Source organism: Arachis hypogaea, chromosome 3, assembly GCF_003086295.3.
Source record: "Arachis hypogaea cultivar Tifrunner chromosome 3, arahy.Tifrunner.gnm2.J5K5, whole genome shotgun sequence".
In the NCBI taxonomy this organism is placed as follows: Eukaryota; Viridiplantae; Streptophyta; class Magnoliopsida; order Fabales; family Fabaceae; genus Arachis; species Arachis hypogaea.
In genome coordinates, this window is record NC_092038.1 from 136,018,351 (window position 1) to 136,031,591 (window position 13,241).

The following is a 13,241-nucleotide window of genomic DNA, read 5'->3' on the forward strand; positions in this document are numbered from 1 at the left end:
AAAAATGGGTGCATTGATTTTGTTGATTTTGTGGAGAAATTGGTGTCACGGCTTACAGAGGGTGATCATCCTGTTCTTAAGACAAATCATGTGACTTGGCTACTTGCTCAGATAATTCGGATGGAGCTGGTCACGTCTACTTTGAACCCAGATGCTAAAAAGGTTGAGTTCAATCTATACTTTGTTGTTTTTGCTTGCTGCTATCGAAAGCGAATTTCATGTTCTTGTGCTTTTTGTTTTTTGAAAAATAAAAGCGCAGCTTGGTGTGCAAGCATCCCGCGTTAAGCAGGGTACGGCCGTATGGGGACGGGCTATACCCAAAGGGTGTAATGTAACTTTTGTTTTTAAAATTAAAAAAGATAATTTCCAAAACATATTCTATTAGTCATGCATATTTTTCACATATAAATTTTCTAATTCGATAGGAATATGGTGGAAATAGTTTATGGTAGAACATTCTTTTAGATTGACATATTATAGAAATTGAAGGAAGTTACTTTATGCTTTTACTAACACTTGAACTCATGTATCATACAGATTGACACAACCAGAAAGATTTTATCAGTTCATAGAGATGAGAGAAATTCTGATCCTAATGGCCCTCAGAGTACTTTGCTTGAATTTATAAGCAGCTGTCAATGCTTACGTATATGGTCGTTGAACACCACAACAAGAGAATATGTGAATAATGAGCAGCTTCAAAAAGGGAAGCAAATAGATGAATGGTGGAAACAAGTAAGCAAAGGTACTATTGGTTTTCTGTACGTACTTAGGGTCTATTTTGAAATATATCTTATTGTACTGGACTTCATATATCTTTTTCTTTTCTGTTTTTTTTTTTTTTTTTTTTAAAATATGATTAGGAAATATTCATGATTATTTTCAAGCGTGCTTGATTTTCAGGGGATCGGATGTTGGATTATATGAACATGGATGATCGGTCAATAGGAATGTTCTGGGTTTTGTCGTACACAATGGCACAACCTACGTGTGAAACTGTAATGAACTGGTTAGCTTCAGCTGGCATTAGCGAGTTGCCACCACAAACAATGGGACAAACTGAGAGATTAGTCGCTACACGAGAAGTGACCCCTTTGCCCATGTCATTGTTATCTGGACTTTCATTGAACTTATGTGTGAAGCTGTCCATGCTAATGGAGGAGGCTTTGTTTGTTGGGCAGGTTCTCTCTCTCTCTCTCTCTCTCTCTCTCTCTCTCTCTCTCTCTCTCACAAACACACACACACACACACACACATCTGGTTAAGAACAGTGTACAGCACAATATTTATACCCTCATTACTTTTCTTATTTTGAAATTACTGAAATTTCATTGAGAGGGATGCGGTTACGAGTTTCTTGGTGCTTGTTTTCCTCTTTGAACAACTAGAAATGAATTATTTAATTGTTACATCTTGTTCAGAGCAATAACTTATGTATTTGTTTATTTACATTTTTTATACAATATTTATGTGCAGGTTATACCCAGCATTGCGATTGTTGAAACGTACACTAGATTGTTGCTCGTCTCACCTCATTCATTATTTCGCTCACATTTCAATGTAATTTCCTTTAAAATTCTTGCCTCTTATGTTATTCTTTTAAAAGGCGTATTATGTATGCTTGAGAAAAGTTAAAATACATTGTTCTTTGATCTCTCACTTCATCTGCTTGATCTTATGGTGTCAGGAAATCTCTTAATGCATCTTTTTTAAGTTTGCATGAAGTTGTTTGGATGACCTTTTGTTGATCCTCCATATTGTTCATATTTAACATTTTATGCGCTTGCTTATTGCTATTATAAACATATGTTGACAATGCTACTTTTTGCAGCATTTAGTGCAAAAAAATTCTTCGTTATTGAGCAAGTCTGGAGTAACACTTTTGTTGCTTGAGATATTGAACTACCGGTTACTTCCACTTTACAGGTGATTATTCTGTATGCCACAATTTGTTTTAATAAAAGAAGAATTTCATTAAGGCAGAAAGAAGAATAATACAAGATAGAGAGGATAAGAGGTCCTGTATACAAGAGCCAAAAACAATCAAAAGAGTTATCTACTAAAGCATAGTTTTCAATCTCTCAACATGTTTGAGAGGGAAATTCTTATAAAGAGCTTTACACCAAACTGATGGTGCAAAAACGCTAGTCCTATCCTATAAAACTTGCTTGTCAAAAAATTTGCTATTGAAGGTGCATGCATTGCGCTCCAACCAAGTACTCTGGATAGTGACATATACTGCACATTGTGTAGGAGCTTACTTTTTGTTTTTGTTTGGCCAATTTTGTTTGAAGGTGTTTCAAGGTCTATAGGGTTTTATCATCTAAACCTCTACCTTTCAGAAAAGGACTTAGATGAAGACGTATCTTCTATTTGGCAGTGAATTGGATTATTCTCAATGTTTTAATTGAAGTTTCATTTCGTTTAGGTACCATGGAAAAAACAAAGTCTTGATGTTTGATGTGACAAAGATTATGTCTGCCCTAAGAGGCAAAAGAGGAGATCATCGAATATTCAGATTAGCTGAAAACCTATGCCTGAATCTTATCTTCTCATTGAGAGATTTCTTCTTTGTTAGAAGGGAAGGAAAGGTGGTTGCTTTGCTCTCCAGGCTTGAACATATATTAGCTTGCTTGTCATTCTGGAACAGACTGAGGCTTTATTTTCCCCCCTACTATTTTACAGGGTCCATCTGAATTTACGGAAACCTTGAACCGAGCAGCTGTTGTAACACTTGCTATACTTATTAAAACACGTGGGGTTGCAGATGCTGATCACCTGCATTATCTACAAAGTATGTTGGAACAAACATTGGCAACAAGCCATCATACATGGTCAGAAAAAACACTACGCTTCTTCCCTCCAGCTTTGCGTGAAGCATTGAGTGGCCGAATGGATAATCGAAGCCAGGAAATAAAATCATGGCAGCAGGTTGGTTATTCAAGTTTTCTTTTCATATCTGCATATGTACTGGCATGCCTTCTAAATGGTAAAGATTAAAGTCATGGAATAGTGTCTTTTGTTATCTCAACCTGCTACTGTTATTTTGAAAATTATTCGTTAAAGAAAGAGGGATGCGAACTTCAATAGCTAGGAAATATTCAATAGATGAAAGATAAAGCTTAGCACTTCTGAATTATCATGCATGAATAACAAAAGGAAGGACCTTTGCATGCCAAACTTTTTATACTATTCAACACAGTAGATCTCTCCATCTGTGCATCAATAAATGAATGCTTATCAATCACATCGTCCTTAAATCTAAAGAAATAAAAAAAAATTCTGCTTATATAGTATTTTGTAGTATCACATTTAAAGAAATAAAAACTTAAAGCTACTCCTTTTGCGAAACCCTGTGATACATAACACTAGAGTGGGAAAGATAGACAACTGTTATTTTTAACATTTTGATGGTTATAATCCCTTTAGTGCCATGATAACAATTAGATTCCTATGTTTTCTGGGGCCCTTAACCAAAAAGGTGTGCCTCACCAGCCAATGTGTGCTAGGTACTGATCCATTCTAGGACTTTGTCTTAGTGGATTAGGTCCAACTGTTGTTTGTGCTGGTCCAAACTTTGAACTTCGAAGCCTAAATGGATTTTATATGCCTGAGCATCTTAGAGTATCTTACTAGGACAGTAGGACCAAAACCTAACAACTTAACCTTCTAGGATGGTTGATCCTTGGCATGAACCAGTAAATTACCATACATGTTTATTTTGAAGTTGTGGTATGTATGAAGTTTATAAATTAAGCATGACATGAACTGCCGCTATGTATTAGATTACATTTTTAAGAAATAACTAGCTGAATAGAAGTTTTTGCTTTATGAAACATGGTTAGAGGTAAAGAGGCTAGTGAATATGTTGTTGGAAATATGTTTTTATTAATTATTTTTTTTTCTCCCTCTTGGTATGTAAATTTACTTTGGAGACACTTTTGCAGACAGAATCCACTGTCCTAATCCAGTGCACCCAGCTTCTTTCACCGTCAGCTGATCCTAGTTATGTTATGACCTATATCAATCATAGTTTCCCTCAGCACCGACGATATTTGTGTGCAGGTGCATTGACATTAATGCATGGCCAAGCAGAAAACATTAACACCGGGAACCTGGTATTATTCTTTTCACTGTCATCTTAATGATACACATTGTGTTGGTAGCTGCTAGAACTTTACAAGATTAAAAATGAATTACCATTTGCTTATTGTCTGCCACTTTCTGAACATTCTTGTCTAGCTCTTTTCTTTAATTTCCGAAACACTGTTGCAACAATAATTAAAATGTTCATCGTTAATGGGGTGGGATACATGGAACAATCAATGCCATGGTCTTTATAAAAACCTAAATTTTTACTAAAATCACAATAGGTTTAGTTCATGACGAAAATTCAGCAAGTTCTCCATATTTGTCTAGGGACGCGTGCTGAAGGAATTTTCTCCTGAAGAGGTGACAGCTAACATTTACACAATGGTGGATGTTCTGCTTCATCACATGCAGGTGGAGCTCCAGCAAGGACATTCCTTACAGGTTAATAGCTCTTACTAGGCTTTTTGTATGTTAGTATCTTCTTATCGATATTCAATATTCATCTAGTTTTTCTTGACAGGACCTTCTATCAAAAGCTTGTGCAACCATTGCCTTCTTTGTCTGGACACACGAGTTACTTCCTTTGGATATCTTGCTTTTAGCACTTATTGATCGCGATGATGACCCACATGCTTTGCGTGTTGTGGTATGTGTATTTTTAACTCTATCTGTGGATGTTTTAGTAGTGTTTACCATTGCAAAATTTGAACCATTTAAGAATTGGTGATCAAATTCCTTGCTGTTTGACATGGGAATAAAAAAATGTGATATCTTATTGAAGCCTTATTGTCAGCTATGTTTGTATCGTCTTACTAACCATGTCTTCTTTCGATGTTAAGGTCCTTGAACAAAACTGCTGTTGCATGACTAAGTCCTAGATTGATTTTTCTCTTACTAGCCCCTCTTTTTCCTCTGCTGAATGGAACCGGGACTTTTGGGGAGAACATTTAATACTAGGGTTCTGCTAGTTAGTTCCTGAATGTATGGTTAAGATTTCGATAGTGGAAATCTTCAAAGCTTTTAATGCATCAATAAATTGGAAACTTAGGAAAAAGATTATTTTAAGTAAAACTTTTGATAAAAATGTTTATCAAAACATTTAATATTAATGTAACCAAGATGAGAAAATCACTTAGCTGTTTGAATTCTTGTATTCCTAAATGCTTAAGCTATTTGAAAGCCATTTACAAGTTCTGTGTTCCAATTTTTAATGACTTTTCAAATTTCATGCACAAACGTAAAATCTGACTACCCAAGTACATTTAATATAAAATTATGTTAATTTCAAAAGATAATATATAAAATTATGTTAACTCAAAGTAATGTTGCTTCCTATTATTCAGAATTTTAAAAGAATGTTTTATCTAGCATTTGGTTGTCTCAAAGATGAATAATGTTATGACCATGTTACAGATTAGTCTACTTGATAGACAAGAGCTTCAGCAAAGAGTGAAACTCTTCTGTATTACACATGGCCCCCATGAACATTGGCTTTACACAGGAGTATACAAGCGGGTAGAGGTACAAAAGGCTCTTGGAAATCACCTCTCAGGGAAGGATAGGTATACTAAATTCAGTCTTTCCCGATGAGATAAAGTATGCTTTTATTTTTTTTCTGTTTGATGTTTCTATAAAATTAGGTAATTTTATCCAGATGCCCCTTCATGTGTACAGTTTTTCATTGCAAAGCTCTGAAATTGCATGCCCTGACATAGCTGTATCAAACTTTCCAGGTTCCCTGTGTTCTTTGATGATATTGCAGCACGTTTGCTTCCAGTCATCCCCTTTATTATTTATAGACTTATTGAAAATGATGCTATGGATCCAGCAGACAGAATACTGTGCATGTATTCTACATTACTTGCTTACCACCCTTTTAGATTTACGTTTGTTCGTGATATACTTGCATACTTCTATGGTCATCTTCCTCCAAAGCTTATTGTCCGTATACTCAATGTACTTGATATCAGCAAGGTATAAAAACCACCTGCTTTCTGGGTAGTCTTGTTTTGTTTCCTTAAGGTTGCATAAAATGGTATTTACTTTTGCAACTATAATTGGATGCGTATGTATTTCAGATTCCCTTCTCTGAGTCATTCCCGCAGCAACTAACTTCACCAAATCCTGCTGTGTGTCCTCCTCTGGATTATTTTGCAACTCTGTTATTGGGGTTAGTGAATAATGTTATCCCACCATTGCATAACAATTCAAAATCTGGATCAATGGTAGATGCAACAAAACATAACAAGCCTCCAGCTATGTCTCAGTCTGGACCAGCAAATTCTTCTGAGGGCCAGAAGGCATTCCACCAAATTCAGGATCCTGGCACATATACTCAGCTAGTTCTCGAGACAGCTGTCCTTGAAATACTTTCCCTTCCTGTATCTGCCTCTCAGATAGTGCAATCTCTGGTTCAGATTATTGTTAATATACAACCAACACTGATACAGTCCAACGGTGGTCTCCAGAGTGGTTCAACAGGGCAAGGTTCAGTTTTACCAACATCGCCTTCAGGGGGAAGCTCAGATTCTCTTGGGGCAAGCAGATCAACTCCTTCAAATCCTGGAATAAATACATCTAATTTTGCTTCACGAAGTGGTTATACATGCCAACAACTGTCTTGCTTGTTAATCCAAGCTTGTGGCCTCCTACTGGCTCAGCTTCCTTCCGATTTTCACTTTCAGCTTTACTTGGAGACGACACGAGTTATAAAAGAAAACTGGTGGCTTACAGATTGGAAAAGGTCACTTGGTGAAATAGACTCTGCGTTGGCTATGCTTTGTTAGATCCAACTTGGGCTGCACAGGACAATACCTCAACAGCTATTGGTATGGTTTTGCAGAGGCATTGTCTCCTAAAGATTACATTGCTTAAGTCATAACATTGGAACTTTCTTCTTTTTTCCCCTTGGTAACAATCATAGTGTCATACTGTTAGATTTCAAATTTTATATATCAATCTCTCATTGATATTACAAGATGCAACTCAATTGGTGACATTTTCCTAACCGAAATATATATGAATTCCTTGACCAAGGATCTCTGAGGTTGGCATGTAAAAGTTTCCAACATGCACAATTTCCTTGAGGTATTTATGCCTTTAAGGGATAAATAGGGCTGGATAAAATACTGGGTCAATATAAGATTCTAAAAGATGTCATTTGCCCAAAATTAGATTCTCTAGTTATATTAAGGTAGAAGCCAACTGATAGGGTGGAAGTTCTTGAAGTTTCTCTTTCAGAGAATTTTTTCTTTTTCTTTTTTTTTTTTCAATTTCAAATAGTAGATTAACTAAAAGAACATGGAACTAGCTTCGGGTTTGAAACTGTATTTTGTTATCTTTTTTATAATTCAATCTTCCAATGGATAATTATTAATTTTTTGTATTCATTATCAGCATTATCTGCATGAAATTGAAATCTGGTACCTAGATTTATGCTTGGTAGGATAGGATATGCTTGTGATAATTAGGCAAGCTTCCAGTCATGGTCTTGGCTTGTAATTTCAGGGAATATTGTTGCCTTGCTTCATTCTTTCTTCAGTAACCTCCCTCAGGAATGGTTAGAAGGGGCGCATGTTATCATCAAGCAACTTCAGCCCATAAAATCAGTTGCAATGTTGAGGATAGCATTTCGTATCATTGGTCCACTCCTTCCAAAACTTGCCAATGCTCATTCACTGTTCATCAAGGTACAAAAACATCATTTTCACCATTTTAGGAAATTTTCATGCTATGTGTGAATATGCTTACAATAAGAATGTGATCAGGCTGAGCTTGTGCGTATCCTTCACTAGTATTATCACAGTATCAATAATTTCTCTCTTTCCTTTGTCCTTGACGTAAACATGAATATGGAACCATGATAGAAAAAGTGGAGAGAGAGAATTCTGATATGATATAAATGATAGTATCTGATACTATAGTAGAGAGGAATGGGAAGCTTGCTGTGCAAGCTACATAGTGGTAGGTCAGTCGTTCTGATTCTACAGTAGAAAGCTTGGTATTTCCAATGTACCCAAGTTCAATGCTTTGGTTTCACAAAACCTTGGATTTAATTATTGGTGGGGGGAAAAAAAATTCTTTGTGGCTATTGTCTTTAGAGATTAGGGTTGTGAGTAATTTTTTTTTTCTTTTTGGACGGCTCATATGGGTTACTAAGATTTTCTGGTATTTGTGTTTTTCCTCCCAACCGTTCATTGTCAGACTCTGTCATTACTCTTAAGCATACTTGTGGATGTATTTGGAAAAAACTCCCAACCACCAGCTGCCGTTGAAGCATCGGAAGTAGCTGATCTCATTGACTTCCTGTAAGTTCTCTACTCGTTGATCTAAAATGTGGCTCTAAAGTTTATCTTGTGCTGCCTGCTGCTTATTTTTCTATGATACTTGGTGTTCAGCCATCACGCCGTCCATTATGAAGGTCAGGGAGGACCAGTGCAAGCTAGCAGCAAACCTAGACCAGATGTTTTGGCTCTTATTGGAAGGGCGTCAGAGAATCTTCGTCCGGACATTCAGCATCTGCTTTCACACCTAAAACCTGATGTGAATTCTTCTGTATACGCTGCATCTCATCCAAAGTTGGTACAGAATCCGACTTAGGCGGGTAGTGTATACCCTCAGCAAGTCGGGGTAAGTGGTGAGGAGAAAGAAACTTCAAGCTTTATTCTTCTCAGCTAAACATTCCCATGTATACAGAGATCAAATATTTGTTACCTTTGTATTGGAACCCTGCAGGTAGTCACGCTAACATTTTTGTACATGGGGCCTGTTTAGTGTTAAGAAGTGGGAATGCCTCCAGGACTGAACATGTTTCTTTAAAAGCATGTTGTGAAGTACAATCCGGTGACAAACTGACGACAGAATCTAGATATTGTAATTAAGAACCCAACTTAGATTTTACACTTGTATTTCTTCCAAAGTGTCAATGTATATATATGTTGCAATGTTTTCTGTGAAACTTAGGTACTAGGTAATGCCTATCAATTTTCTTCAGGAGTTACTGTGCATGTACGCCTGTTCATCATCAATCCATATATTAAGCTAAGAGGATGCTTTTGGTGCAGTTGCCCCTTTTCATGGATAAATGATTTGTAATTTTCCATTGATGGCGTGGATAGGAGGATTGTACACGTAAGCGAAGCCAGGAATCTTTATTTGGCCCCAAAAATAAAATATTGAACAAGTGATTTAACGCCTTTTTTTTTCCAAAATTTTATGTGCAGTTGAGCAATTTCCTGTACATTAGTCCCATTCACCTGAGAAGGTTATTAATTATTCCCACTCGTGAAGATCCAATACTCACAATCACATAGTCGCATGCGACAATAGTGCATCCAGTGGGCACCGAACTACCAATGGCAGGTACAGTGTCAGTTAATTTAATTCTCTTCGCTATGGATCCGTGGTATCTTCGCGTGCATGGAAAGTAATCTTGAGCAGCTTTTGTTTGTGTTATTCGCACTAATCAATGTCAATTTGTTCAATAATTATTAACTTAACTGATTTTCTTCCTACAATTTTTCCACTCTAATCACATTTTATTAAAAGATCGATAGTGGCTAGCAAAAAAATATTTTATGTTGGATGTTATAAACCAATGTATTTTTTTTTAGCAAGAAAAATTCATGTGGAGTTTTTTTTTAACACATTCGTATTAGTAAATATAATTTAAAAGTAATCTGAAAGTAATTTATAATTTAGTATTATATGTTAAAAAAATAGATAATTTTAAAGGAGGTAGGTAGAATTAGTGAACTGCTCTATCCAGGGTTTAAAAAGACCACCAATTTTTAATATTTTTGTTCATTATTTGACCAACAAATAAATTTTATTAATTTATTTGTGTAAATTTTGAAAAAATATGGGTGCAAACTGTATTGATTTATGTGTACTATTAGTATAAAATACATATTGAAATACAAATGCTACAATACACATTAAAATAAATTAAAATATACCAAAAACGTTTTTGTAAATTTTTTGACGTTGGAGGGTCAATTTTTTTTTCCCTCTCTCTTTCTGATATTACCTACAAACATGCAAGTACTATTGGATTGTGATGAGTGATGAGAATAAGGCCATGCATAGTTTCAACAAGGACCACACAAAACCTCCGAAAGGACCACAGTGGTGGAGTCGTTGCTAGCTATCTTCTTCATGTTTCTGTTTCCCACGTGATTATTGTCCATGAATGATATTAATATCTCTCTATGATGGTACGAGTTGTAAATTAATTATCTCTTTCGTATTCATTAATTGAATAATGGTCCATGGTAGAACAGAAAATATAAAATTCTAAAACGGGCATTTATTCCCAATGGGATCAATCGTACGTATTAATAGTGGTCCATCCTACAACATTTGAAGTTACAGAAAATACTTGTTCTCTGAAATAGGCTCCTATGATGCTATCCTTGCTTCACTTGTAGTGGTAGAGCATTTGAACCAGTGCTGGTAGCAACATTGTGTTCTGCAGTGCCATACTCCTCACTCTTCTTGTTCAGGTTATATGGTGCTGAATTCATCACCCTGCAAGCATACAAAGTGTGCCATCACAATCACATCAATAATTTCTTCATCCAATCTTGGTCTGTGTATCTATACTAACCTCTCCTTGCGCTTCTCTAGAAAACGAGCCAACGATGCTTTACGAGCCTGTGGCACAGCTGCATCACAGATAGCTAAATTCAATAAATCAAGACTGCAGATTGATTCGTCCGAGTTAATATGTAATTTGCAAATGAAATTCCAAAACAAGAGTGTGAGAAATAATATTGCCAAAAGTACCTGAAGTCAACATAGTGGTTGCGCTGACTACTTTTGGAGGCTCCACCTTACTAACAGAACCGGTGGGAGCCCCGGTCGTTTTAGCAGTCAGAAATTCATCAGTACTAGTGGAGCCACTCCCTGACTGCGCACCGGAATGTGATGAGACGGATAAAGGACTTGGAACACCGGAGCAAGGTGGTGTATTGACAGGCACACTATCACCGGCTCCCAACTTTGAACCAGCTGCCTGAACCTTGGGCTGTGCCAACTCATTGCCAGCCAACAACATAATAGCTTGTGCCTGAAGAAATATCGCCACATTTAAAGTTAACCACGATGGATGCCTGGTTAGTAAGGTGTGAAATAAATGGAGAAAGGTACCTTTTCAGCAGAGATATCTTGGAAGACATTAACAGTACCCGCATAGAAGATTGTAAGTTGTGCAGAAGGTGGAGCTGTTTTCACATTGCTGCTTCAAAAAAAATTGAACCAGATTAAAATAATTGATACAAGTGTGTGCACTGCACACATAAAAATTCAAGGACAAACTCAAATCACCGTTCAGCAACAGCACCGATGGTTGGTGTAATTGGTATTCCCCCAAGTAATGTCTGCTTCACATTAGCACTGCCTATATTCTGAGCAGCCGATGCAAAGTGATTCTTCAGGTATGGATTCCCCACAGAAACTGAAATTGCTTGATTGGAAACTGAAAACATCTTCACATCGTGAGGACGATTCACAGAATTCACATCATGTTGTACAGGATACGGAGTCATGGAAAAATGAAAGCCACCTTGTCCATTGTGATTGAAAGATTTCTAAATAGTAAGAACAAACAATCAACGGAAGGAAGGGAAAAGAACATGTCAGCGGTTTACTTATGGAAGGTTAGATCATTGTGGTGAAGTCAATTTATCACAGGGGAAGTTGGAACTTGGATGTTGAGCAAAACACAAGACATTGGGGGCGGAAAAAACATCAAGCTAAGTTCAGATCTGAAGTGAAGTGAAGTTCATTTCATATACCAGATATAGTAAATAAGCAGAATGAAAACATTTGTCCTCTTCAAGTACAAAGTTGACTTTAAAATAGAACTAAAACTCTAGAAGATTAAATATTGAACTAACTTGTCAATTTCTGAGGAATCTAGAGAAAGTGAGAGAGATGGTAGGTAGTGTGAAACCTGAAGTTCAGGAGCAGGGAACTTTAGAGTGGAGTCAAAAGGCTTCTCATCTTGAGAAACCTTAAAAGACATCAAGTGTGGAACAGCAGAGACTTTGCTTGAGAAAAGCCACTGAGCAGTAGAGCCCTTGGTGAAGCCTACAATACAAATTAGAGACTCAATTTCCCACTCAACACTCAGATCATAGAGTTTCACAACTTGGAATCTATTAATTACCCTATGTCTACCTACTTGTTTATTACAAATACCCAATCAACAAATTGGCAACAACTTCACCATGAATTGTTTTTCCCCCCAAATTGCAAATTTAACATACAACATAAACTACTTCAAGAAAATCTAAACAATAATCATGATTTATTAAGCTCCATTAAGATAACCTACTACACACGGGATGGGACCCCTAATAAATAAGCAATCAAATTGTAAGAACATGATGACATGTTTAATTTTGTAGCTCAAACCAAGCTGCATGCAATCTGAAAAAGTAGAATTGAACCCAGAAAAGGGGAAAAGGGAAAGCAAGGCAAAACTGAATTCACAAGTTTAAGCAGCAAAAGAAGTAGTAGTTAAAGAAGTTGATAGGGAGAAGGGAACATGCCAGAATCTTTGGAGCCATCATCGTTGATCTCTTCTTTGACCACAAGTGGCTCCTTTGAGCTTAGACCCATGAAATCTCTCTCCATTATCACCACTATATTTATATCTATCCAAATTCAATCAACAGAGAGAACCTTCTTCTTCTTCTTCTTTCCCAAAATAGAAACCAAAAGAGAAAAACTTTGTTCCTTCTTCAGAAAAACATGAAGCACAGAGAAACAAAGAAGAACAAAGGAAAATAAAAAGCTGAGAGAAAGAGAGAGGACCAATGCTATCTTGTCACAGAGGTAGAGCAAGTCTCGTGAGATCTTGACCGTTAAATATTTTCACTTTTAATAATCAAAGGTTAATAGCTTCCCGGTAAAGCCGGTTGGGATGGACGGGATAGTCCGGTAAATGAGCACGTGCGCTATGTATTCACACTTCTCAAAGAACGAGGCAGTGAACATTGGGTTGGGTTCCCGTTGTCGGTGACACCTGCTCTCTCATTGGCTAACATTAAGCACGTGACCTCTTGCATTTTAACATTCCTATCCTTTCTATATTTTTGAGGTGGAAAAGATATCATAAATGATAAATTCATAGTTGCTATGCC

At 36.6% G+C, this 13,241-nt stretch overlaps 2 protein-coding genes across 3 annotated transcripts in view; one reads left to right on the forward strand and one right to left on the reverse strand.

Moving 5' to 3' along the window:
• Positions 1 to 9,302, forward strand: part of LOC112734162 (mediator of RNA polymerase II transcription subunit 23-like) — a 15,758-nt gene extending 6,456 nt beyond the window's left edge. The window contains 16 exon segments of the mRNA XM_072228111.1: positions 538 to 745; positions 904 to 1,181; positions 1,477 to 1,560; positions 1,832 to 1,926; positions 2,429 to 2,591; positions 2,686 to 2,931; positions 3,948 to 4,118; positions 4,420 to 4,533; positions 4,613 to 4,738; positions 5,506 to 5,654; positions 5,826 to 6,066; positions 6,171 to 6,855; positions 6,858 to 6,920; positions 7,600 to 7,781; positions 8,296 to 8,399; positions 8,490 to 9,302. Of these exon segments, the coding sequence (XP_072084212.1) occupies positions 538 to 745; positions 904 to 1,181; positions 1,477 to 1,560; positions 1,832 to 1,926; positions 2,429 to 2,591; positions 2,686 to 2,931; positions 3,948 to 4,118; positions 4,420 to 4,533; positions 4,613 to 4,738; positions 5,506 to 5,654; positions 5,826 to 6,066; positions 6,171 to 6,855; positions 6,858 to 6,920; positions 7,600 to 7,781; positions 8,296 to 8,399; positions 8,490 to 8,691 (3,111 nt within the window). The 3' untranslated portion in view covers positions 8,692 to 9,302.
• Positions 9,303 to 10,314: 1,012 nt separating this feature from the next.
• Positions 10,315 to 13,047, reverse strand: LOC112734169 (protein TIFY 7). 2 transcript variants are annotated; one of them, XM_025783393.2, is made up of 7 exons: positions 12,648 to 13,047; positions 12,047 to 12,183; positions 11,419 to 11,681; positions 11,242 to 11,329; positions 10,879 to 11,161; positions 10,700 to 10,757; positions 10,315 to 10,620 (listed from the first exon to the last, which is right to left on the reverse strand). In XM_025783393.2, the coding sequence occupies exons 1-7, from the start codon at positions 12,730 to 12,732 to the stop codon at positions 10,500 to 10,502; spliced, it is 1,035 nt and encodes a 344-aa protein (XP_025639178.1). In that variant the 5' UTR covers positions 12,733 to 13,047; the 3' UTR covers positions 10,315 to 10,499. The 2 variants fall into 2 exon arrangements, with proteins under 2 accessions (XP_025639178.1, XP_025639177.1); XM_025783392.3 differs by having other exon boundaries at positions 10,700 to 10,772; positions 12,648 to 12,949.
• Between the last annotated feature and the right edge of the window lie 194 nt (positions 13,048 to 13,241).